At 44.1% G+C, this 27,313-nt stretch overlaps 1 protein-coding gene across 2 annotated transcripts; it reads left to right on the top strand.

Moving 5' to 3' along the window:
- Positions 1-31: 31 nt before the first annotated feature.
- On the top strand, positions 32-27,313 carry LRRN1 (leucine rich repeat neuronal 1). 2 transcript variants are annotated; one of them, XR_012660995.1, is made up of 3 exons: positions 32-272; positions 16,205-23,244; positions 23,622-27,313. XR_012660995.1 is itself a non-coding variant. In XM_075095607.1 (2 exons), the coding sequence occupies exon 2, from the start codon at positions 16,437-16,439 to the stop codon at positions 18,585-18,587; it is 2,151 nt and encodes a 716-aa protein (XP_074951708.1). In that variant the 5' UTR covers positions 32-272; positions 16,205-16,436; the 3' UTR covers positions 18,588-27,313. The 2 variants fall into 2 exon arrangements, 1 of the variants encoding a protein (XP_074951708.1); XM_075095607.1 differs by having other exon boundaries at positions 16,205-27,313.

Raw genomic sequence — 27,313 nt, 5'->3', positions numbered from 1 at the left:
ATGGGAACGCAGCCCATCAGCTGACCGGCGGCGCCTACCCAGGTGCGCGCCGGCGGTGGCACAGAGCGGGCGGCGGGGACCGGAGCCGCTCCCCCCTTTCCCAGAGGAGGACGGGATCCATCCCTCGGTCCGTCCGTCCATCCGTCCCTCCCTCCCTCCCGCGGCTCGGCGCGGTGGAAACCCGGCAGCAGCAGCGGATGTGCCGCCCCCCGCGCAGCCGCCGCCGCCGCGGGCAGCACCGGGGGTGCGCCGGCTGAGACCCCCGACCGCCGGTAAGTGCCGACCCGGGGGGGCGGCTGGGGGGGCTGCGGGGAGCGGGGGGGGGCGGGGATCTCCGGGGGTCCGGCCCGCACCGGGAGGAAAGTTTGCGGTAGCGGTCCCCGGGGGAACCGGCGCCCCCCCACACACACACTCCCGTAAGCCGCTGCCGGGAGAGCTCCGGCGGGTCTCCGGTGCGGGCGGCGGTTCGCTGCGGCACCGGGAGCGCCCCGGGGTCGGGGGCGGCCTCGCACCTGCGGGGGGGTGGGGGGGGGCAGCATCACCGCCCTCCGTGTTTCCACCGCAACCTCCGGGAGCTCCGCTTTGCCCCGGGTTTAGTCTCGGCGCCGAGCGCGGCTTTGTGCCGGCGGCGGGGCCCGGCTCGCCGTACCTGCGGCGGGGGGAGCCCGGCGGGGCGCGGGGCCGGCGGTGCGGCAGGGCTGCCGGCCTCCCCCACCTCCGATTTGCATGCGAATGGGAGCGCGCCCCGGCAGATGTCTCGCCTCATCCATTCACACGGAGGAATGGGAAAAGACAAGGAGTCTCCAGTGTAACAATAGCCCTTCAGAAAACGGCATAAAGGCGCAGTGTGAGCGGGGCTGCCCGGGGGCTCCGCCGCCCTCCTCGGGCCCGGGGCCGCTCCCGGCGGGGCGGAGCGGCCGTGCCCACCTGTGGGACCGCGGCCGGCGGGGGGGGGGGGGGGGGCCCGGCGGGGAGGGAGGGGGGTCCCCCCGCCCCGGGAGCTGGCCTTGCTGGGGCGCTTTTGGGGCAGCGGGGCCGGCCCCGCTTCGCTTTGCCCCCTCTCCCCCCAGTGCCGGGGGTCACCGAGCGGCGGGGCTCGCCCCCGGCCCGCAAAGCCCCTCCGAGCGCCCGCTGGGCCGGGGGCTGTGCGCCGCCGGGAGGGAGGGACGCAGCAGATGGTGGCCGGTGGTTTTCCATCCTTCCCCGAAAGTTACTTAGTGCTGGTTCGGTGCGTTTTTTCCCGCTGGGCGAAGGAAGGAAAAGTAACGGAATCAAAGCCGGAGTAGAAAATAACGCTGTCCAAAGGGGAGAGGTCACGCACGGGATGCTCGTCCCTTTGTCCTGGAGCTGCGTGGTAGTTCCCAAGTAATGAATCCCTTCAATAAAAACTAGTTGGTGAACCTCAAAGCCTCTTCCTTACAGCCTCAAAGGATCCCTATAAAACGAGCTTGGTATTTCTGAGCAAGAATATAAACGTTTTTATGGAGAGTAACTCGGAGGTGCACGCGGTGATCTCACAGATGCTTCAAATGACCAAAGCCACGTACCGCGTTGGTCCCTGCTCCTGTCCGGAGGGTCCTACCAGAGTCTTGCGAGTCGGAATTTAAATTAACTTAAAAGACAGGCACGCTGAGAGAGGGAAAAACCGCTGCCCGGAGCCCCCCAGGTGATGAAGTAGCTAAGAGTCCAGGATTTCCTACAGCTCTTCCACCTGGCTTACCCCCCCAGCCAGGGCAAACGCGCGCAGCCCCGGGCGTCATCCCTGTGCCCCAGCGCCGCGGCTCTGTGCCATACCGTGGCCCCAAAAAGAGGGAAACCCGGGCTTTGCAAGAGCTAAGGTTTAACTTTCACCTTGACAGTTAAAAAGTTGTTAAAATTTTATGTAGTCCCCGTAAAATGATACATCCTAGTAGGCATTCTGGACTTTAATAGACCAGTTACTATGATGACTATAAAGTATTTTCCGTCTACCTAGACCAGGCATAAATAACACTACTGATCGTTAAAGGCAATAGGGTTTTGTATCAGGTTGTACTGATTATAAAAGATTAAAAACTCTTCAATGTTAGCTGTGAAAGACCTTTCTTTATTGATGTGAATGATGCCGAGCGCATCCAAACTCAGGCTGCGAAAAGAAACTTATGTTGAGCCTGACTTAGCAGGGCTCAGGCAGCCGCGTAGGCTAGGAAGGAGGCTAGGAAGCCCTGGTTTAAAACCAGTCAGGTGTGCATCTGATTCCAACCCGCGGAGGAAAAGTCATCGTTGAAATAAGCATTAGTTAAAGCTTTCATTGTTAGACCATAAATAAACGCCGAGCACCCCTCGGTGTTTGAAGAAATGCTAACGGCCGCTGGGACGCGGTGCGGCGGCGAGGCAGCCCACGCGGAGGTGATGCTGCAGCCTTTTGTTTTACTTCGATACAGTAGTGTGGCACTGCAGAAGCCGGGGAAAACTTTTGCTAATCGCCGTGCTGTATTCCTGCTGCATCCGTCTGTCAGCAGGCTGCCGCTGCCAAGGCAGGCGGCAGCCACCAGCTCTTGCTTGTGGTTTTTTTTTTTTTGGTAGGGACACTTAAAGTACCTTGGATGAATCATAACCCCAGTCAAGTATTACTGGTACTGCAGCCTGCACAGTTTACTATTTACTGAAAAGATAATTTATTTGCATTATTGAGTCTGTGTATTTTTTGTTCGTATTGTTGTTAGGGCTGACATAAACTCCAAGTTAATGTAAACAATAATTTTTGATTTTTTTATTTTCTTGTATGAATATTTTTGAAGCTTTCATTTCTGTTCATGGTATCAATGAGTAAAAAAAAGCTTTTTCGCTTTGCTAGATGGGTTAGAGCTCTGTGCCACATCATTTCTGCCTCTTTTGGAACTGCTGCTTTCCCAGGCGAATGCCTTGGAGCACGCCTGGTCCCAGGTCGGGCTTTGTGTCAGCCTCAGACTAGGATCAAGCATCGGAAAAAGACAAAACCGAAGAAAAAAGTTAAGTGATGTTTATAGAAGAGAGCTGGTTGTTAACAGCATTTATTTTATTATTTTTTTTTCAGCCAGCAAAGTAGCAAGACGCTAAAAATGTTTATTGAAGAGCCAAACATTTTCAGAAAGAAAAATCACTTTCTTTTACTGCGCACTTTGTAACCAGGGAGGTGACTGTTCTTTGAAGCCCTGATTAATATAAATGAGTTGTAATTTTGTGACCAAGCCATCCCAGTTCACATATATTATTCCACTGGCAGACATGTGGTCTCCACAGCTGTCCCCTCATTTGTGTATGAAATGGAAACACTGGTGGCATTTGTAGGTTACCATAGTTACACGAACAATACACGTGTGAGGCTTCATCCTGCCAAGCTCCAGATTTTTTTCCTGGCAGACATTTTGTAGACACAGAAGTGAAGAAAATCTATGTAAAGTTTTTGGAAGCACATAAATCCGTTCCTCCTCCTGTTTATATAATTCTAATTGACAGGGAACCTGCGTTTCAGCCTCACGACAGCTGATTTTTGCATCTTCTCCCAGTTGGAAATGCCATCATGGGAGATGCACGATGCCCCCAGGAATCGTAAATCCCAGGCTCCAGTCGAGAGCAGCGAAGTAATTGGCAGGGTCAGACCTTAAACGATACGGCAAATACAAAAACACCTTTCTTAAAAATAACTTGCAGCATGGCGAGGTGTCCACAAAACAGGACTTCTGAGTTGAAGTAGTTTTTCTCCCGGTTGCGTTAGGCAGGTTGGCGATGCCTGCTGGGCTCCTGGGGGAGCAGGGCGGTGGGAAGGAGCCGGCTGCTCCCCCAGGAGCAGCTGCAGAAATCCAAGAAAACGCACTGAAAAATATTCCCATAGTCAGTTTTGTCTCTACAACTAAGATGCACCCGCTACGGGAAGAGAGATGGGCAAGGGCAACGAAAGTCATGGAGTTGGCTTAGAAACTGATTTTGTTGGTATGTCATAAAACAAGTAAATGATGGTGTTTCTCTAAGACTCGGAGTGCTTAAATTCTGCAGAGAGAAATCAAAGGACTACTTTGATAAGAAACAGTCCACTGAGGATGTGCTTGAGGTAGTCAGTGATTTTTTTCCAGTTTCATTCTTTCCCTGTAGCTGAGTAATTAAGTCCTCCACTAATGGACTTCCTAAGGTCAGGGACAGAACATGCCTCCATACAGGTTTAAAAGGTACCCAGATTAAAGTTCTTCTAAACCACGTTCTCATATTCATTGCTGCTTAAAGCCCTGCAACTTTATTTGAATTTTGTTTTGCTATTTATAGATGTTACATTTCACTTTTCTACACATGGCACTGAAGGAAAATACTGGATTGGCCTATTTTGTATTGGCCTAATTCTCCTCCTGTTGAAGACAGCGTAAGTCTTTGGCATCAGTGGGAAGAGAATTAGTCTTTGCTCTTAAATTCTATTGCAAAATGTTTTTATAACTTCAGCTTCTAGTTCGTAAGATCTTAATTTGGTGATATAAGCCAGCATTTTCTTGATTTTCCAGCTGACTGAATTATCAAAAGAATGGGGCCTGGTTTTTACCTGGAGCAGTTTCTAAAGATCAAGTATTTGAGATGGAGTAGACACCTATTGCTTTCTTCTTTTCCCTTTAACTTGAAGAACGACAGGGCAAAGCAGTTCTAAGTAACGGTCTTGAAATATTTAACAGGGTGCTGTACTGAGAATGCATAGAAGTTATGAAAGTGCCAGAGAGAAACAGCTCTTTCCCTTATTTTATTGGATCCGGTGATCTCGCTCCATAAGTCTCTCCTAAGGTGCCGCCCTTTAGTCCTCTCGGGTAACACAGGACAGTATTTTCCCCGGCCACTTCACAAACCGCAGCAGTCCGTTTAACTCTGGAGGCAGAGATTACTTTGGGGTTTTATTTAGAACTTTAGAGATTTGTCAGCACCTCACTTCCAGGTATTTAATTTAACAAACTCTGGTGATTCCAGCAATTTATGTACCTGTCAGCTTGGATTAGAGCAGGAGTCCCAACTGCTTTTTGAAGCCAAGCCCCCCTCAATGTACTTGGCAGGGTTTTCCTCTCGCTGGTTGCTCCAGCGTTAGCAAAGACTGGGGTGGCCACACTCACCCGTGCGGCTGCTCCCACCCAGGGCTCGGCGAGCCTCAGTGAGGTGCAGCCCCTCGCCGGCACCCACCAGTGAGGCTGGGGAGGGGGCAGGGGTGGATATGGAGCAGGTGGCTTGTGTGGACTTCTTGCGTTGGGCTGGAGCAACACCCCAGGCAGGTCTTAGGGCGGGTGGTGCTCTTCATGCCGTGATGCTCCAGGAGCAGGACCGGTGCAGGATCTACCCACCAGCTTGTTTCACCGCCGCTGGGGGTGGGAGCCTTCGCTGCCCCATCCCAGCTGGACCGTGCAGCCCCATTTCCCTGGGGACCACCAGTGGGGAGGTCCCTAAAGGGCCCCTGGTCTGGCCGGGCATGTCCCACTTCTGAGACCAGCGTGGTCAGCTGGGAGTCATTTGCTTTACCTCAAATGAGTTGCTTTTGTAGGCAAGGTCTGAAAGTCAAGGGCAGGACGGAAAAGTGGCATAGCTGGCACTGGGACAGAGGGGACATTCTGCAAGAATGTGTCTGGTATGTCCGCTTGACGCTCCTTGTGCGTGTATTGAATATTATCTCCCAAAAATACCAAGTTCTGGTTTCATATATGCACATTGAATACCGAAGATGTTACAAGGTTAAGGCTGAGACCAAAACTGGATTCCCCTGTGTGCAATACATACCTTCCAAAACGGGAGGAACTCCTCCACTGACGATGCAGTGAACCCACGGAGCTCTGACTGCCATCTTTGTCCCTTTCACGGCAGTATCTCACCAGAGGTCACTAGTCCTTATTTCATCAGAGGCAGGTTTTAACTATAACATTAATGGTTTGCAGAAGACATGGGGCTGTTTCAGTTCATGGGAAATGTTCCCTGGGTTTCTCCTCCATACTGGAGTATGATATATCATATACTCCCGGTGCCTAATTTTATTTGATTTGTAACTACTTTTGTACCGCCACTGTAACTGCATTTGCCTCGCTGACCTGAAATCTTTGGAGTTTGTCTTTACGCGGAAGTGGGGTTCACGCGAAACTCCTCGCTACGCCCCGACGGCAGCAGCAGGACGAGCGCTGCGGAGGGCGCCTGCGCTCCCAGGACGTGCACCCCGGTGCCAGCTCAGCGCCCCGGGCGCTCAAATCTCCCGTGTTTGCGTATGGCCCAAAAGGCTCGGTCCTCTTGGACCAAAAGCCCAGGTTTTCTGTAGCTTTCAGGGTTGGGTCAGCAAGGCGGTGAAGAATCAGGCTAAGTAACCTCTAAGAAAAACATTAAAGTTATTTGGAGAGAATTATTGAGCTTGTCCAAAACTTGGTAGAATAGCTTTTTTTTTTCCAAAATATAAAATTTGGGTTGTCTTTTTGTAATTTGAAAGTGTTTATCATTGATACAATAAATCCTACTTTTTCTGTTATTTCATGCATTATATGGTTTATTTAATTAAGCAAGTCCAAAAATACCTAGTAAATGCATACCTTGCTAACATGCTACATGTAACGACTAGGACACAGATCAGCTACTGGTTGGCCTGGCTAAATTTTTAAGTTACAAATGATCCATCCCTCTAACAGAAACAGAGTCAATATTGATAATTACGGAGGTCCACCACCCCTAACAGGCATTGCAATGACTTGTAAACGCATTGCAAAAATAACTTTACACGTAGATGAACAACCAGTTAAGTGAACCGGTTGCAAAGAGTTTTTAAAGAAAACATGTCTTTAAAATGGTTTAATCATAGTATAAGGCACCGAGTAAAACCAGATAAGTGGTCTTCACAAATTCATTGGCAAATATGTTTTCCTTTACCTTTCTACCCCCTTTACGTGAAAAAAGTCTAGTATATACAAATTAAACATTACCATGCCTGAATGAGTCACCTTAATTAGGTAAAGACTTCATCTATAAAGCATCAATAACTTAAAAGTTTTGAGAGAAATAACTTCTCCCATGTTTTCTGCAATAGGCAGCAATTTTAGTACCTCTACAGTTTGCAGTCACTTACGAAATAAACCCATCTGTGGAAAAACTGCTGACCTTGCCATGACAAGACTGAGGACTAAAGCTAAAGGAACAACTTACAGTTCTATTCTTAAACATACAAATAAGTTAAATATGATGTTCTCTCTCTCTCTGCTCCCCTCTGCCCCCCCTTCATCTCATGAACTCAACCAATGAATCTCAAAGCAAGACTGTGATCTGTTCTGGGCATGAGACAAAGTTAGTCTCAAAATTTAGGTGATACTGGAGATAAATAGCTAAATATAGGCTGTTAACATGTTCGCCGTTCTCAGTTGAATGAGCTTTCCCTTCCTGAAGGCATGGCAGATAACCTGCACTATGTTCCGAGCGACACTACTTAAACCATTTTGGAATGAAATAATGAAGGAAAACATATACTCCATAAACCGTGTGTTTTCTCAGTGCAGCGTAACGGTATGTTGGGTTATCAGTTGGGACTGGAAGGAGGAGTTCTTCAGAAAAATGAAAAAACTTCACGCAGAAGCTCATTCAAAAGTGTGGAAAGGCTTGTGAAAAGGGGTAGGGGAGGGTCATGTAAGGCAGCCGCCTACCTGGAGAGAAAGTAACTTTTTTCTTGGATCAGAGTAAAGCCTTCGTTCAGAGCAGTACCAAAACCAAATCTGTGGCCACTTAATGGAATTACTGCTATCCCATCTCGACTTGGTTGAGTTCCAGATCTTTGTCCTGGTGCTAACAGTCTTTAGATTAGATTTCAGCACCTCCCACGGTAAATCTATTTCCTTTGTTATTGGCACGTTCACAGTCTTGAGAGAGCAGTAAGGTGTCTCCATATCAGTCAATTCAATATATGGTTTTATTAACATTTATATGTAAATATAGCCCAGAAATAGAGAATTTGATCTTGCAAGCTTACACCTCCTAGAAAAAAAAAAAGTCTATTTTATTCTGAAGCCTGTGCAAGCACACTACCTGTATAAACTGCGTAGATATAGATGCAGGCCAACAGTAAAATACAGTTGAATACTTAATTGCTAATAATTGAAAGCTAAAAACCTAGTACAGCCACAGGAAATGGAATGATCAAAGTAGAGTGTAACAAGGACCAGAAAAAGAACTCTCTTGTCTTGCTTGAAGATAAACAATAGAAGCTATAGATGGCTGGCGTGTTACCTATACATACGCACACATGTGTATGTATAATTTTTTAATAACACGTCTTATGCATTTCCTACAGCCAGCACTATTATCTTAACTTTATAAATACCCACTGAGATACTGACTCATTTCAGTTTGTATTTATTGGCTACCATTTCTAGCCCAGGATTTTTTGGCATCCTTTATGGTAGTAACAACTACTTACACGCCGGGGTCTTTCCCAACTGTGGGGGATCCTGAATGACTCATAAAACTGGAGTTTGATCTAGAACTGCGTAGGAAGCAAAATAATCACACTGCCAGAAAGCCAGTCAGCAAAAAGAGAGGAAGAGGATTTTCTGTTGCTTTGTGAAGATCCTGTGGAGTCCTGGCATCCATATTTCTCATGGTTAAAAATATTTCCTACGCGCTCCTTATTTCATTATTATTAACATTTCACTTCCACTAGCCAAGCTGCCTTGGCTCTCAGAGTAGTCAGAAACCAAAAAGGAAATTCTACTCCAAAATCCAACCTGATCTCTTAATGCCCTTGTTCTTCCTTTAGAGCTATTTCTCTTTTTTAAAAAATATTTTTTATTTGAACTGTACTCATTTTGATAGATAGTAAGAAGCAGAGATTATCTGAGTTGCTCCAGTATGAAATCCTCGTGGGGTGGGATAGGTGCCCCGATGGGTAACAGGATGTTCAGATCCTTCCGTGTGGTTCTGAGATACAAGTACGCTAAGACTGATTTATGTTCCTCTTCTTTAAATGTGATTAGAAGACAAAGCAGATATTGTCTAATCTTGGTCCTCTTTCATTTTTCAGCCAGCAGATACACTAAATGGAAAAATAGTTGGAACAGGTCTTCCAAAATCAGTTATGCTCCGTAAGTTTTAGACACTGTACAAGCCAAACCCAATTAGGCTTAAATTCTCCCTTGCATTTAAAGTATACAGACGGCTATGAATGCGTTACAGCATGTACAGGCGGAAGTGAAAGAATTTTCCCAGCGGCTTGTCCTCCTTGTCCTCCTCAACTGCAGGTAGGTGTCCTGCATTCCAGTGCAGGAGGAAAGAGCTGCGAGGAAGGTCTCACGAAAGTGGAAGCTATTTCGTTGGCTGTCAGGGAAGCCGATCTAGTCAAATAGTTCTATCTGGTAATTATGTGGAATTAGGATAATAATAGTCACGGACATGATTCTTCTCCATTGAATGAAATAAAAGCTTTTCTACTGCCTTCATATTGAACAGGAGCAGACCCTGTGTAGCTCGACATGAAAACTATAGCCATGGGCAATACAAGAATAGCCCACATTGTCCCAAGATTAATCTATTTTATGAAAATAAATACAGTAAGAACAATTAGTTGGGTTTCTAATGTAAAAATACTACTACTGTGAAAACGTATCTTGCCTTTCAGGTTTTCAAGGCTTTTAAATGGCTTTATGGTTTGTTTTTTTTTCTTTAGGAAAGAAAAAAACAGACTATACAATTTGACAACCCACTGTTTGGAAATCACTTATTATTCCTGATGTTTCTAACGTGACTTGTTAATGGTAATTTGTAAGAGATTTTCAAACAGATGACAGAAGCTGGCTTGCAATTCCATGGTTGATTTCGTGGCCCATCAATATACAGGAGCTGTGCTCTGCGTGGTATCTAGCCCCTTTTCATGAAAAACGTCGTATCAGATGCAAGTCTTAAGAATAAACCCCACTAAATTACAAATTTTAAAGATCTAATATGCTGTTTCTGCAGTGCAGGCATTATGAATAGGATGTTCTTTGCATTTCTTCTGTGGAGATAAGACTAGTATTTTTCAAATGAACACAGAGAAAGCATGCTCAGGTTGTCTTGAAATACAGAAAATTACCCTTTCACCAGAGCTTTCCCTAAAATTAAACACTGTCTGTATTTTGATGGAAGGTGTGTACATACAAGAAGAAAGAGGAGGCATTATATGCAGGGGAAAAAACCTCCAAACCTTAAATATGATAAATTCCCAAGGGTGTGTTTTGTAGCTTTATACCATTATTACATGTCCCATAGGCCCTTGTTTTTGTCTTTGCTTTTAATAACAAGCTCCCAGTTTCAGATTTTGGTATGCTCTTTCAACTGACTCACATAATTTTCAGCTTGACTTTTCCATATTTTACACAATTCAGGCTTGTAAATAGCTTATTTCCTGATGACATCGGAGACGTTAAAAACCTCAATATAAAAGGCTTACTACCAGGCATGATTCCTCAGTATTTTTCTAAACAGACAGAATCGCACTTGTAAATTTGATTCCTGGGAAAGCAGCCCATTCTGTAGGTTATCCTGGTTATTAAACTCAAAGTCCAAGTCCAGCCTCTTTCTCTAGGATGTACAAGGTCACTGATGTTCTTGACTGGAGTAAGCCCTGATTTTAGTAACACAACATTTTAGATCAGGTCTTGGGTTGTGCTTACTTGTGTGATTTAGTGGGTGCATATACATATTCACGTGCCAGTACTTAAATGCCTCTCTCTCCCCGAGAGCCCTACCAAAGGTTATTGGTCACCTGCGGTATGTCACCAACAGCTGTTTTTCTCTATAGAAAACAGGCGGATCTAGAACCGCAAAGGCCCTCCTGAAGCTCAAAGCAAGGCAAGTCACTTTTTACCTCCAACATACACACGAAACCCTTTCCTTAAACTTGTCAAGCTGTCTTAACCTGGCTGTAATGAACTCAAGCTGAGCTCATTATGGGCCGGTTCATCTCCAGTGTTGCTTCTAGCTAAGTCTTTGCCAGACCAACCAAGCCAACCGCTCAGTGTTCCCTGTCTAAACAGGCTCTTCCTTTCCCCAACTATGGAGTAACACTTTGTATCGATCCAAGTCTGAATTTGGTTTTCTTGATCACCATGCTCTAGCCGAAGCCTCATCAGTTCTTACACCTTGGCGCTCATACTGGGTCACTGCAGAGCGCTCCGGATCCCTCGGCGTCGGCGCTGGGCTGTCTCATGGATATTCTCCCAATGACCCACCTGACTCCAGGGTGCAGCAGCCCAGGACAAGTTTTCCCAAACCGACTGATGACGGAGGGTGTTTAAATGGCAGTAGTTTCACAAACGATGATGATGGGGAAACAAGTCATTAGCAGAACATTAGCGCAACAGACAATTTTCCGAAAGACTAGCTACATTACTTAGGCTCAATACATGAAAATGTTTCTGTGGAGAGATGGGTAGGAACTGTGGATCAGTATGTGCTTCTGGCTCACAGCAAGTGCAAAATAAATTGCTTGTTGTCGCCCGAGGTAATTTTCTTCACGTATCTGATCCCTCAGCCTTTTACCTAGGCACATATATGGCTGCCAACCAAAATCTGCGCTGATGCTACTTGAAATATAAAAGATATTTTGCAAGAATGAACCACTTAACTGTGGAGAGAGAGAAGATTTTCTGTGGTAGTATTGCTGTTTCATAACAGACACTCAAATATCCATGTGCAAAACTATATTGTTTCTTTCTTCAGCAATTTTTGATAGTGACCATTAGTACAGTTAATGGAAGTGACAACACTTCCTCTTCCTATTACCAAGAAAATATGTTTAACATCTGTTTTTTCTAATTAGCAACTATGAACACTTTTTATGAACCGTTTATTTCACGATTATCCCTTCATAGTCTCCTCTTAACTGCATTGTGGACTTAAATCTACTTTTTCTCCAGATCCCCTGAACAACCAGACAAACTCCAACAGCCATCAGCAAGGCTACAGCTGCCAGCACCCACCTCTCTGACCCCGCAGGAATGCTGAAATGAAGGATCTTCTGCTCCGTAACCAAATACTCCCCCTGTACGATTTCTTGGGCCAAACAAATTCTGACCATTGAGCAGTTTTTTCAACCTAGCCGGAAAGGGAAGCCCTACACAAACCCTCTCCGCTGCATTTCCACGATGGGAGACACAGGGGTGATGCTCACGTTTTCTGCCCACAAGAAAGATGACAAGCTAACATCCCAGGCAGCCGCCGTGGCTGTGCTTGCGGACAGAAATGGGGTTTCTTCATGCACTGGGTACTGAGAGGTGCTCTGCAAAATGCATTTATTTAGCCCCTAGTAAAATATTTCCCTCCATATCTCCCCCATAAAGTTAACCATTATTTCTGTGGCTATCCAGTTAACAGCTGTTATGACCATTGCAGTGGTTTAGTACACTAGAAAATATTAATTTAATAAATGAGGGGGAAGGCAGAGAATGCTAAAAGCTATCCTTTACAAGCTCAGTATCTCCCGAAAGAAAGGCATAACACCCCTTTACTGTTTAGGGGAACTTTCCGCACCCAATATTTTTTAAAGAAGTTTTTAGCACAGAACTAAAAGAAGTGCCATCAATCATATGACCCATATTAAATACCATTTTCAGAAAAAACCCAAGATTTTGTGATATGACTCTGTCCTAAGGGAGTTTTTGAGGACTAAGATTCTCCCTTAATCCAAAAAGCCTGGAGCCACTGCTCTACCCCTGCTCTGGATCTGGTGTTTCTGTAAGAAACATTCCCCGGCCATCAAAAGCCAAAATCTTCTGAACCTATCCCCTGGCTTGTCTTTGACTACTAGGGACACACTGTGTGTGTTTTATATGAAAAAATAAAGAACAAATTAATACTAAAAGGATCTTGCTGGCAAAATGCCGAGAAGTCTAGTAGGAAAGGGGCACACGCTAATGCTCAAATTCTTCTCAATTCAGTCCCAGTGACTCCAGTGAGAGTTGGGAACTTTCCCAGGAGCCAGACCCGGTTTATCTGCATGGGCTTGGTGATTATTCATTGGTGGCTGTTTGGAACCGCATGCTGTCACAGAGCTTGTTTTCAAAACCTGGTTGTCCTCCACTGTAAGAAAGATTTCTTAAATACCTATCTTGTCTTACTTTTATTTGGAGAGACGTGATTATAATTCTAGCTAGGACTTCAGAACCAGAGAGTCTAACATTTGAGAAACAGAGTCTTCCAGCAAAACACATTGTGTTATTTTATTCCTTTGGAGACTAAATGTTCACAGCGGTGTCTGGGACCAGTCCTGCCCACACTGCAAAGACTGGAAAGCTGAGACATCCAGGGGCAAAGGGACAGCTGTCGGTGACCGCTCAGAGAGCTGGCACCTTCTTCTTACAAACATGACAGCTGAGATGGTCCAGCAGATCCTGTATGGATATAAATGGCAGAACAAAAGCAGCCATTGCTATTTAGTTATATAAAAACTGCAGTGCACTTTTCCCCTGGTAACGGCTGCCTCTTTACTTTTTATCAGAGCAACGGATGGCATTTTATAGCATAAGCAGCAGCTTTTAAAGCAGAAGTCCATGACTTGGCTTTTCCCTCATGCTGTGGCCTCTGGGCTGCCATTCACATAAGCACAGCACTAAAATGGACTGGGGCTTGTGGAGCCGATCGGAATTTACTTTTTGATTACACTGGATTTTCATTTATAGCTTCATCCAAGCTGCCCTGGGCTGGGGGGGACTGGAGACGGTAATGTGCAGGTCATTTCTAAAGAATGCTTTCCAGTTAAAGAAAATTAAATCCATTTGCAGTAGAAAATAGCTGGAGAAGAGGAAGTGTCACTAGTAACTTGTAAAATCGTATGTCTACAGCGATCATAAACCCAGAACTCTGTTCAATAAAACTTGAAATGCCTTCTTACCAAGGATGAACAATAAATGTAATGTGCAAGTCAGAGGATATAAATATTCAACAAAAGAAGGATCAAATTAGAATTTTTTTTCAAAATCTAGATGTGATCCGACATACTTTAAAAGAAGCTCTGAAGTCTTTCTCAGGCAGTTTCATTTTTAAAGTATTACATGATTTGTATAACTACATCAGAGCTAAATCACTACTAAAATACCATTAGGGCCCACAGCTTTATAATGCATGGACTTCCCTCTCTTCACTTACTTAGGGAACAGTTACGGGAGAGACTCTGAAGGCATGAATGTTTGCAGCAATGTTGCCTCGTGCAGCGGCGCCTGGTTTGGTGCAGGCTGTTGCCCCCGCTCGTGCCGCTCCCCTCCGTGCCTCGCCCAGCCGAGGCCGCTACGCTGGACCAGAGGCATCTCCCCACGCAAGGGAGCAGCCCACGGGTAATGGCAGCAAAAAGCACCTCCAGTGCCTGTCTAAAACTGTTACCAAATAAAATCACCCCCTGCATTGTAAACTGGCAAATGCTATAATTTTAAAAAACCTGGAATCAAACCACTTAAACTTCGGACGTCATCAGTATTCCTAGAACTGTCTAGTCTGGGTCAGCTACAAATGGATTGTTACTGAGAGAAGCATCCATGAAAGTCAGTATAACTCAGTTTACGCCAGTCTCCTCACCACCCTATGTTAATATATTCCTTATTATTACTATTATGGTGCCCTTAGGATATACTTTTGTTAACGCAGTTAATGCCTTACTCATTTCTTCCACCAGTTTAAAGCTGAGAAAGAATGTTTGTTCCACATCTGGCTTTTCCCCCTCCAGCATGATCTGCTCAGCTCTGAGTCAAGTCTCGGCTACCAGAGAGAAAAATCTAACTCAACAGGGTTAAATGCTTTCTAGCGAACATTCCCGTTTCCCTTCCTCCAAAATACAACAACAGAACAAATAACAGCATGCCAAAATAAAAATGCTATTTGGTGTGCTCTACATAGAGCATGATCTCATCATCTGAAATAAAATATTGTCAATTCATTGTCTAATATGCTGAGCAGATTTTGAAGTAAAAGCCCTGTATAAATGGCATTCCTGTCACCGTTATCTAGGTTACGATTTTAAAACTATTTTTAAAAGCTGTATTTAGTTTTATTATTTTATATATCAATATCTTTTGTAGGCTTTGACTAGGTTGAGGCTCCACTACGTTCTTACTGAAAAAGATGCTACTTCCTTTCTGCTGTGACATTTTAGCGTTGTCCTGTACTCCTATGTCTCAGACACAGCACAGCCTGATTGTTTTAGTTACATAAAAAGACAAAACTTTTGTTTGAGAAGCCTCAACTGCAACCATTAAAGCATGAGATTTACGACGTCACCCTGAATTTCATGAGGTCTGCTCTTTAAATCCTTACTCGGATTTGCCACGTGCCCTGCCCGCGTATGCTTTGTATTGAATTCAAAGCCCTGCTTTTTACAGCAGCAGTAACAGGTTTGCAGACAGCAAACTGTTTCCCAGAGCTGACTTTTTCAATGAAGTGAGAATGAGAAAGATTTTACTGAGAGCTTAGATCTTCCTTGAATATGTATCCAAAGGCCCACAATGCAACAGATTTTCTGAGGTGCACTGGACACCGTTGGGTTAATTTAAACGTACGCTTGCGTGAATAACTTCAGGCTAAAAAAATAGAAATTTACACAGTAATTTGGTATTGTGGTAAACAATTCTCGTAGGATGCACAGTGCATTACAAACAGCCAAAAATAAGGACAGTACATTCATTTAATCAAATTTACTGTTATTGTTTGGTGCTTAGTGGGATTAAATCTAAGCTGTTATCTGGAACCGATGTGATTAACTCGGATGAATTTTGGTAAAGTTCATATGCATTTAGCTTGAAACTTATAAACCAACATCTTCCTGAGCCTTAATTCCACGCACCTGAAATACGAACCTCGGGGACAGCCTCTGGCACGCTGGCTCCCGTCGGGATTATGCTCTGAACACTACTTTGAGTCCTAGCTGCACTCGCAAGCATATCCTCGACCTTTAGCGTTTCTCAAGCCATTCGAACAATATATTGCAGAGTAAAACTGAAAGTTATCCAAAAGTTCTACTTTCCGATGATTGCATACATTGTTAGTCACTCACGTGGGAACTCTCACAAGGTTTTCTCATGTTCCAAACCCTATGTAACTTAATTATACCCCATCAGGATTTTCGTAAGAGATATGAAGGTTAAAATAATGATTGTTTTCAGATATTTTTCTTGAAAGGATGAAGAAATAAAGTAATATATGAACTGTATATGAGATGAGCATAACATATACCCTAATCTGTTTTCAGGAACATCTCCAGGCACTGATTTGCAGAAGATTCTGGAACACAGAGGGTCAGCTGAGAGTCTTCAGATCATTTCTTGTCCTCTCTAAACTCAGAAAATCATCTTTCACCTTCTGGATGTCCAAGCCTTTCACCTTAAACTTTAAGCTTTACGTTTTCTGCCTGATAACAAATTACCCTCTCAATCTGTTGTTATTTTAAGGGGCCGGGGAGCTGAACTCACTAGCTGGCCGACATGGCGAAGGTTAGAGTTGTTTTAACTGTTTGCCATTTGGTGCTAGAATTGTTAATGAATTCATTAACGGAGTCTTCCATACAGAGTAACGAATGTCCACAGCTTTGTGTATGCGAAATCAGGCCATGGTTTACGCCACAGTCAACATACAGGGAAGCCACAACAGTTGACTGCAATGACCTTCGATTAACAAAAATCCCCAGCAATCTTTCCAGTGACACTCAAGTCCTTCTGTTACAAAGCAACAACATTGCAAAGACCACAGATGAACTCCAACAGCTGTTTAATTTAACAGAATTGGATTTTTCACAAAACAACTTCACAAGTATCAAAGACGTGGGCCTCTCAAATCTCACTCAACTTACTACTTTGCACCTGGAGGAAAACCAGATAACGGAGATGACTGACTACTGCTTGCAAGACCTTTGCAATCTTCAGGAGCTATATATAAATCACAACCAGATCAGCAGCATTTCTGCAAATGCATTCTCTGGCCTGAAGAATCTTTTGAGATTACATCTGAACTCCAACAAATTAAAGGTTATTGACAGCCGTTGGTTTGATTCCACTCCTAACTTAGAGATTCTCATGATTGGAGAAAATCCAGTGATTGGAATACTAGATATGAATTTCAAGCCACTCTCAAATTTAAGGAGTCTAGTTTTGGCAGGTATGTATCTCACGGACATTCCTGGCAATGCCCTGGTAGGCTTGGATAGCCTTGAAAGTCTTTCCTTCTATGACAACAAATTGGTAAAAGTTCCTCAGCTTGCACTTGAGAAAGTTCCAAATCTAAAATTCCTGGATCTCAACAAAAATCCGATTCATAAAATTCAAGAAGGTGATTTTAAAAACATGCTCAGATTGAAAGAGCTTGGGATCAATAATATGGGAGAACTCGTCTCTGTTGATAGGTATGCGCTGGACAACCTGCCTGAACTTACAAAGCTTGAAGCCACCAACAATCCAAAGCTGTCTTACATACACCGTTTGGCATTTCGCAACGTTCCTGCCCTGGAGAGCTTGATGCTGAACAACAATGCCTTGAATGCAGTCTACCAAAAGACGGTGGAATCCCTTCCAAACCTGCGGGAGATCAGTATCCACAGTAACCCGCTCAGGTGCGACTGTGTCATTCACTGGATCAACTCAAACAAAACCAACATCCGTTTCATGGAACCTCTGTCCATGTTCTGCGCTATGCCTCCAGAATACAGAGGGCAGCAGGTGAAGGAGGTGTTGATACAGGATTCAAACGAACAATGTCTTCCAATGATCTCTCATGAGACCTTTCCAAATCACTTGAACTTGGACATCGGCATGACAGTGTTTTTAGATTGTCGGGCCATGGCAGAACCTGAGCCAGAAATTTACTGGGTCACTCCGCTGGGCAATAAAGTAACTGTAGAAAGTCTCTCTGACAAGTACAAGCTGAGTAGCGAAGGCACCTTGGAAATCTCTAACATCCAGGTTGAAGACTCCGGGAGGTACACCTGCGTTGCTCAGAACATAGAAGGGGCTGACACGAGGGTTGCTACCATCCGGGTGAACGGAACGCTTTTGGATGGTACCCAGGTTCTGAAAATCTACGTTAAGCAAGCCGAATCGCATTCAATCTTAGTTTCTTGGAAAGTTAATTCCAACGTCATGACTTCCAATTTAAAATGGTCATCGGCCACTATGAAGATTGACAACCCCCACATTACGTACACTGCTCGGGTCCCGGTTGACGTACATGAATATAACCTCACGCATTTACAACCGTCTACAGATTATGAAGTGTGTCTAACGGTGTCAAATATCCATCAGCAAACACAGAAGTCCTGTGTTAATGTTACAACAAAAAATGCCGCTTTTGCGCTAGATATTTCAGACCAAGAAACCAGCACTGCCCTCGCAGCAGTAATGGGGTCCATGTTTGCTGTCATTAGCCTTGCCTCCATTTCTGTTTATATTGCAAAAAGATTTAAGAGAAAAAACTACCACCACTCATTGAAAAAATATATGCAAAAGACCTCGTCAATCCCACTGAATGAGCTCTACCCTCCACTTATTAATCTCTGGGAAGGTGACAGTGAAAAAGACAAGGATGGTTCTGCGGAGACCAAGCCAACCCAAGTCGACACATCCAGAAGCTATTACATGTGGTAACTCAGAGGATATTTTGCTTCTGGTAGTAAGGAGCACAAAGACTTTTTTGCTTTATTCTGCAAAAATGAGAAGTTGAAGACTTTTGTATTTTTGACTTTGCTAGTTTGTGGCAGAGCGGTGAGGACAGGTGGATATTTCAGAATTTTTTAGTATAGCGTATCGCAATTGTTTGACACAAATGGCAGCTTCACCTAGCTTCCAATACTTTCTTTTTTTATTTCCTTCTTTTTTTTTTAGTTATTGTGCTAAACTTAATGCTGTTCTAACTACAGTGCTGAAAACAATTAATGAGAGGCTGGGGTTAGCCTGTGATTCAACAGTAGCACGACCCCGTTCTTCTGAAGCCATCCGTAGAGTACAGTATCTTGCAAAGCTAACATACAGTTTTGAAACTGCATTGAACTAGGTTTGTAACGCTGGTCTAAGGACTCGTACACTGAGAAAAGGAGACCTTGAATGACGGTAGTTGACTGTACTGTAATGTTGTATCAACTGATTTGAATGTTTTTGACTTGGAACAATGAGTTTTCTTTTTTCTTTTTATTTTTGTAGTAGTTGAGAAGGCTTAGGTAAAGCTAACAGGCAATAGAAATATGTACATCCAATTTTTTAATGTAACAGACTAAATGTTAATTGTTCTCTTATTCTTATATTCTTATATTTAGTAGACACTTTTGAAGAATACTAGAGTTCTGTTGTGTTTAAATCACCAACACGTGGTGATTTAGTTTTGTTCTGATTTTTTATTTTAGAAGTCACAATAATGTATTGGGTTTAGATGTCACTAGTTTGACTGGTGATCATGTTTTGACATAAAATATATCCAAAATGTTATATAAAAATGCTGTGTTTTTTTTCCTCGATGGAATTATGTTTCAACAAAGTTCCAATTTTTTTCAGTGCATTTATTTTAATAGTGTTTCCTCTGCACTAGATGCAAAATATTGAAAATAATTTAATCAGAAAAATGTATGGGTACGGCTTTTGGACTGTGAGTCACATGCAGAATCAAAACTGTTTGGCATAAGGTACACAGCAAAAACAATTCACCAAGTGTGTAACAAAACATCTTCCTTTTTCTATACTTTTCTGTTTGTATGTTGAGCTAAGATACAAATGAAGCTGACATTTAGCTGTCATTGTGATCAGTTAGGACAAAAAAAAAGGCAACTCAGTGCTACCAAACTGAAATGAAACAGTTGAATCCTGGCATATACTTAAAAAAAAAAAGAAGGTGAATTGGATGAATGTTCCTTCAAAAGCAGAAATTTAGATAGCTAAAACTAACAAGACAGTAATACGTTTGGGTCCAGTACTGAACTGTATTTTTTACAGGCTTAAAATTAACCAGTACTCTTAAGTATTTTACTGAATTACTATGTTAGAAGTGCAAAAATTCAGAAAGCAATGATGTTTCTCTGTGTGCACTGGGTATAATATAAACGCATAATTTGCAGTTGAACCTACAGAAGCTTTGTACGTTGTCTTTTCTGAATCCATGGATGTTCTCCGCAGGGACTGCACACGAGTCACAAGCAGGGTGGGTTTCTGGTGAAGTACGTGGTTACAGTGATAATCGATACCTAATCAGCAAGCACAGAATTTTCTACACTTTATGACCACTACCAATGTGCAACTTTTTACGTGTTTTTACATACCAAATACGTTCTTGGTAAGTAAAAGATCATTGTTAAAATAATGGATGTGCCTGGGTTTTGAGGTTGCTTGAAGTTTTTTAACTCACTAGCTTCTCAAATACATCAAAGACCCCTCCCAAAAGTTACAAATAGCTTCAAACTTCTTTTCAAACTTCAGCCAGCTGTCTAAAATGAAAAAGTTATCAGCGTAGTTTCACTAATAAGCTGCTTTGGTGCAAAAACTTCAGGACGTCTCTTGGATACATGCCTTGTTGATCTTGCATTTCAACGTAAAGCTGAGTGAAGCTATTAATTATGCATTTAAATCAAGTACTTATGCTGCTATACACAATCTTTTGTATGTTCATGAGATCTCATACATATTTAATCATGTGACAGATGTTGGGATTATGTGAGTGGCTTTTGATCATGGAGAAGTGGCATGGTGGAAACATCTATTCGTCACCTGCTCCTGTATTTGTTTCTAATGTTAATGGAAAATTTCCTCTTGCCTTCTTCTCCAGAAGAGCTTCAGAGCAATAATTATCATCTTGTCTATACACTATTCTAAGCTTAAAACTGCCTCTATTATTATAGCAGGCATGATGAATTAAAACAGATCTTTTTCACAGTGAAGATTCACTCTACTTTCTCCAGAGAAAAGGACACAGTAAGGACAACCTTGACAGCGAAATTATGGCTTCCAACTTGCATGACATCATAAAATTCTCTTTAGAAAATAATTAACTGAACACACATCAGACGGTGCAGAGCAAGCCCCTTCCTCCATCGTCGTCTTAGCTTCCAGCACCTCAACAGCTATACCGTAAATAGTAACCAAGGTCACCCAAAGCCCGCGGTGCTCCACCCGAGCCTCCTAGGGAACCTGTGGAAGAACACGGCACTTGGGGTCCAAGGTGTTGGTTCCTCAGTCACTGTAAGCTAACCTAAGCATGGGGCTGCCCCCGAAAACGGCGATCCTGCTCTTCCTCCTCCCCGTCCCCACCTCCCATCCTCGATTACATGCAACTTTGAGATCTGCTTGCCTTCTGAACACACACCTATCGACCTGCTGGTCCCTGCTGGTGGAGGCAGATCACACCGAGAACTTCGCTCTGTGTGTGTGTGTGTGGCCGGATTTGTTCTCACCTGGCTATCTTCTGCAGTTCGGGCAGTTTCAGAAACCAACGAAGGGCAGAAAGGAAGGCGGCAGGGACACGTGGCCATGGAGCTGCGCTCACCAGTTTGATCAGCAGTTGCCAACAGCAGCTGGGGGGGGCACGGGAAGTAAAGCGATGTTTAACATGTTCCTTTCCACTGGGGAAATAACGGGCCTTTTGTTCCCTGCAGACCTATTTGGCAGTTTTATGTCATTTGTTATCTTTTTAGAGCAATGCTGTTGAAGAACAGCAGGAGAAAATGGCCTCAAGACAGCCATACACTTCTCCGGATGTGCTGACCTGCAGTATTTCAGGGTAGCTGATGTTCCTGGGACTCCAGGAGAGAGATACAGGTTACCTGAGAGCAGCTGAGCAGCAAGAAGCACCTAGTTAATGCAGTATATTCTCCACACACAAATACTGATAAGCATTTTCAGCCTTGTAATTTGACCCCTTAGAATTCTGTACAGATCCCCCGGAAATTTAAAATTTTGCTAATAAAAAAAGTGGGGAAGAGATTAATCACATGTGGCATATAATCTTAGTAAATAACCTTCAACCTCGTGCTAACAATTTTGTGCTCGCAGTTATTGTGAGCAAAAATAAAAATACTCTGCCTAATTGCCTTCAAAATGTATTTGCATCTACTGTTCGCTGCAAACAGAAAAACATCCCCAGTTTGCTCAGAATCAGAGATTAAGCCTGGCCACTTTAAAAACAGTATGGGGAAAAAACCATTGTTATCTTTCATTTGGCTAACAGTTTAGAAATGCTGTGTAAGAGTACATATTTCATACCCAACTAAACTTCTGCAGTGTTACTTCCACTTGGTTGCCCAATAATAAAATAATTCAGTCCCCTGAAGAGTAAATAGCTCACTCAAGTGTGGTATGCAGTATTCCAGCTAAATCCACTTTTCATTTCCTCACCTACATCGTAATATCCTATTGGATTGAGAGGGGATATTTTCACCCAACCTACGAGCCAAGACTCATCCCGGACGTGGTCTTGGAATGAAGTGCACAAATAGACCGATGCTTTCACAGGGCTACGATCTGCCCTCCAGCCCCGCCTCATGAATACGTACTCAGTTAGTTACTAAAAGGTTATGAAGAGGAAAGGCCAACAGTTTGGACCACTGCTTTCATAAATGGGTTAAAACTGGAAATAGGTCAGCAAATCTGAGATCCAGCGAGAAGCGCATAAACTTGCCCTAGTGCCACCGACACGCTGGGACGTAAATGATGAAAGGAGCATCTTTCTGAGTTCGAATTAGGCAACTCTTCTGCTCTGTGCTGGCAACCTTGAAAACAGGACTGAGGACAAGCCACTGCAATGGAATTCCTGAAATTAAGTCGCATAAACAGCTGGGGGCTGCTTCTGCAATATCTCCACCACAGCTGATGCACCCTGTATGGGAACAGGACGATTCACTTGGGGCATCATCTCACCACCCTGCAAAGCATCGTGATGGACATGTGGACAGCAGGCGAGTCGTGGTGGAAAAGCACACAGGCCTATGGGACTGGTGCCGGACGGAGCTGTTTCACCATCTCCCCAGCACGCTGGGCGTAGCTGTTTGTTACACTGTGATCCTGTTCCACGACCCACCACCGAAATCAACGCCATAAATTTCTGCTGCAACTGGAATTTGCCTTCTCACACTCACCGTGATTACAGCACGAGTGCTGCAGCCCCAGCACCCACAGCTACGGGAACCCCAAGGCTGAAGGGCAAGGTGAACGTGCTACCATCGAACTTCTTTCTTCAGGAAAACCCAGAGTGCCTGAGCTGGACACATCAAATGCTGTTACACATAGCCCTTGTTAAAATACCGGCACTGTATCCCTGCAAAAAAAGGTACTACCACTACCGAGCCCCCTAGATAACGTTTCTTTGCAGCGTCAGACAGAAGTGAATGTTTTGTGTTTCCCCTGAATCGTCAACCTGTTAATCTCTTCCTTTTCTGCTCTTTCAGCTATTGCAATTTTTTACATTTGAGAACTCGTATCCACCCACTCTCTCGTACGTTTGCTCTGTGTAGTCAGTCTTTCTGGGGTCTCATCCTGCCCCACAGCCTTCTGCCGTTCAAGGGCAACTCCTTTACAGCCTTGGTCATCACGAGATCTCAAGAGATTACACTAAAGGAGTTTTGATTTGTATTTAACTTTGCAGTTACCTGTTTTCTCCGCCAACCCCTCTCCCTTCACCTAATTCTCACCCTGTTTTTCTTTCAGCCGTTTCCATTTTGAGACCTCAATTGCTGTTGACTGTCAGTAAGAGTCAGATCAAGGATGCGAATCCGGCAGGCAGCGGCTCGGTGCTAGCCTGCCGGTAATGCACAGATCGTACGCTTCCACTTAGCCAAGCCCTAAATGTCTTCCCACGTCTCCCTGCTCCAGTTCTCTATCCGCCCTCATCCGTGAGCACATTCTGACCCTCTGTTATGTTTTCTACCGGTATGAAAGCAACAAAAGACTTAATTTTTCTTTCTAGTAAGCTACAGGAGATTTACCATAAAATTTGTACTATTGTATATTTATGTCAAGTAGACCAAAGGAATGCTGAATCGTAATAAAAGACTCGTAACAGATTTTGAAATACCTGAAAATAAATACTTTGGAAAAGCTGGAACTGATCATTAAGTACAATTTTCGAAAACAACTAAATGACTTAAGAGCTTACATCTCATTATCTGCAGTGGTATGTTAGATGGAAAATAAGGTAAATTAGATTTTTCTTGAGTGCATCTGGAAGTATTAACTTTCCTTAAATTCTGGGCAGCTATGAAACATCTGTGGAATTTCATCATAGGGATTTTTTTCAAAAATCACTTGAAACCATAATTTTGATCTCAGTTATGGGGGTGGGGGGCATGGGATTTAAATCCTGTCATCCTCAGTGGAGTAACTGATTTGCAGTGATCTAAATAAGGTCTGCCTCTTTAAAAACTGCAGTTCCAGGTTTCTGCTCACAACTGGAGTGAAAGTTCTTGGCAGAATCTGTAAAGAGTAGCTTTTCCTACTGCAGCCTATTCTGCTGGACTTGATTCCAATCAAGAATTAATGTACCAGAAAAGCTCAGGGTAGGGAATGCAGGAGAAAGATCACTGGAGTAGTGGCTACTTGGAGCTTAGAACAAGATTTCATGTGAACAACCCCAGACTGCAGTGTCTAAGGACTACGTGCAACCTAATAATGTAGGTCATTTGCAAACCCATTGCTCTAAAACATGAACAAGAGAAGGTGTTCATAACTAATTTTTTTAGTTTCAGGTATGAAATTACCCTTTTATCCTTCATATTCCATTTGAAGAGTTCTCTATATTAAATAATAATTTTTAAAAAAGGATTCTACATGCTATACTCAGTTACATGTTTGTCTTTCACTGCAAATGAAAGCACACCCAGAGAATACAGAGGATACAGCCAGCTGCTGCAGCCTGGAATGAATGCTCTCAGCGAGACTAGGAAGAAAAAACCCCGCTCCATGCGTTTGAGGTTTAAATGTCGACACATCATTCACACGGTTACATATTGAGGCTGCCTGTCATGCACCTCTAGAAGTCACAGTCCATAACCAGCAGCACCCTTTTGCTAAAAAATAAACAGATTGTCACCTATTTCTGTCAAAAGATACAGGAGCTTTTGTTGGGTTGGCTCTTAGAGACCCGTGCCGTGCCCAGATGCCAAATACTCTGGTAACCGCTAAAAATCACAGTGGCTTAAAATGAAGCAGTTGTGCCAAGCGGTGCCTTAACTCTGAGCATTCCCAGGGGAGGAAACAGCCCTTGCTCCTAGCAGAGCAACATCAACATCCTCAGCCTTCGCCTTTGTTGTCGTATCACCAAAACAGAAGAATTACCCAATTTCCTCTGAATTAGATCAGGAGCGGACTAATAGAGCCAGACAGTCCCCAGTGAACGGGGCTGGATGCAGCCACGCTGCTAACAGCAACGGCCGCACGGCATCTCGCTCCGCATACGACACGACAGCGAGTGGCGGGGTGGCTCTGGTCACCTGTGTCCTTGGTGTGGCATCCCCTTGGCCTTCAACAAACCTGGATGTACCTGCTGCATCCACATGCCGGCACAGTCCTTAGCTGATATTTTCCAGAGGACAGGCGCTCCATCCCCACGCTGGGGAGCTCCAGTTCACTTCAGGAGTCAACTGCTGGATATTTTGTTCTCTCCTTGCCGCTCCGCAGAGCTCTCCAGTGCCTCATTTGCAGCAAAACCTCCCTCAGGGGGCTGGTGCTCTTCAGTGTACACTCTACAAACACGCAACTGAATTCAGCTTCAATTGCAGGAAAAGGACAACTATGTAAGTAGATTAAGGCCAAGACGTTTGGGTGCCTAATTTCATTTCTCTGGGCCCTGAGTTTCCCATAGTATTTTACGTTCAAACACAGCTGCCGTGACACCTCTATGTAACTGATGAGGTGGATATAATTCATATTGCTCATAAACAAAGGCCAAGTTGACCCGTGTGAAAAAGTTGTGATGCAATGCTGTAACGGGATGACCGCACACAGGACGCGTGCCTGAGCAAACGGGAGGAGTGACGCTCGCACAGCCTGCCACTAGCGCTTTCTTCCAGTGCAACTTTGATAATTTAATACTTTGCCTTTTTTCTTTGATTTCTGTGTACTTCGTGGTTTCTATATAATACACACACAACGGCTTATAAAGAGTTGCAAAGCGGACTTCCCGTCTGTCTCAGTCCTGACAGGAATCACAGCAGAACTGAGACATCCACGCGTGGATGAAAGCTGATGCAGTACCCGCTAACACCAGCCAAGCACTGAAGAGAGATGGGGTCAGCAGGTTTCACAGACGAAAATGGCAGAAAACCAGCAACACACAGCAATGGGGGTTTCTAGACTTCACAAGTATGCTTTAGGGACCACTTTTATGTACTCTCCCACCCTGGCCACAGTCCACTCCTGCCCTTTCTGAGCCTCTCCTTCTCTCCTAACACTCCAAGTCACAGCCCACCACACCCAGCAGCCAGGTCCAGTCTCCTGACCCAGCCTGTCGCTTTCCGTCCAAGTCTTCCCAGACCACCATTCTCATTTTCCCCTTCTCCGTCCTCCCTCCTGTAAGCTAGACGCTTTCTAGGATGATCCATAGCAACAGAAGTATTTCTCTTGCTTAAATGAGGGTGGGAGGGGAATACTGCCCACCTCACCCTGGTGATGAGCTAGCCAGAAGGATGCAGCTCCTGCACCACAAGCAATAAGCCTGCAAGTCTGGGAGCAAGCTGAAGACTAAGGTCACAAAATGTGGACACAACATTTAACAGGCCATAAATGGACTAACAAGATGCTCCTGATCTCTAGGAAGAAAACGTCTCGAGAAGAAATCTGCCTCAATTGCTAGAAGGATACTCTAGCTATTCCCAGTAGGTTTGCTAAGGGGAGCACTTCTGTTCAAGAAGCTGGTCCTAAACCAAAACAGCATCTACAGCAACACCTTGGTACATCATCGGCATTTGTGACACACAGATGTAATTGATTTTGATAACCACATTCATTCACATGCATCGTTGACAACCACAATAGTAACGATTGATAACACACATGTAACATGTTGGGTTGTAACTACTTCATGAAGCCCTTTAGGATTTATGAGGATATCTCTGCGTGTGTAGGCAAGGATCCGTTCTGGTGGAAACAAGCAGAAACTAAAAAAATGTACAGAAGTGGCAACACAGATATCCTCCTCCATGTAGTCACTGGCAGGAAAAACACAAAGCAAGTGGGGGCACACCTCCACCTCCCCTCTGCCTTACCTGTTTCTATCTCCCCAGAATGGACTACGTACACACCGATGATCAGCACTGACTTCATTGCTTCTCTCTTGCTGAAACAGAAACGTGGTTGTTTTGACATGGCTTTGTAGAAAAAGGCATTAATAAATTTATTACTGA

Source organism: Phalacrocorax aristotelis, chromosome 6, assembly GCF_949628215.1.
Source record: "Phalacrocorax aristotelis chromosome 6, bGulAri2.1, whole genome shotgun sequence".
Classification (NCBI taxonomy): Eukaryota; Metazoa; Chordata; class Aves; order Suliformes; family Phalacrocoracidae; genus Phalacrocorax; species Phalacrocorax aristotelis.
This window is presented reverse-complemented; position numbering and strand designations above follow the sequence as displayed.

Coding starts and splice junctions, on each gene's coding strand:
- LRRN1 (XM_075095607.1), top strand. CDS start 16,437: ATGGCGAAGGTTAGAGTTGTTTTAACTGTTTGCCATTTGGTGCTAGAA.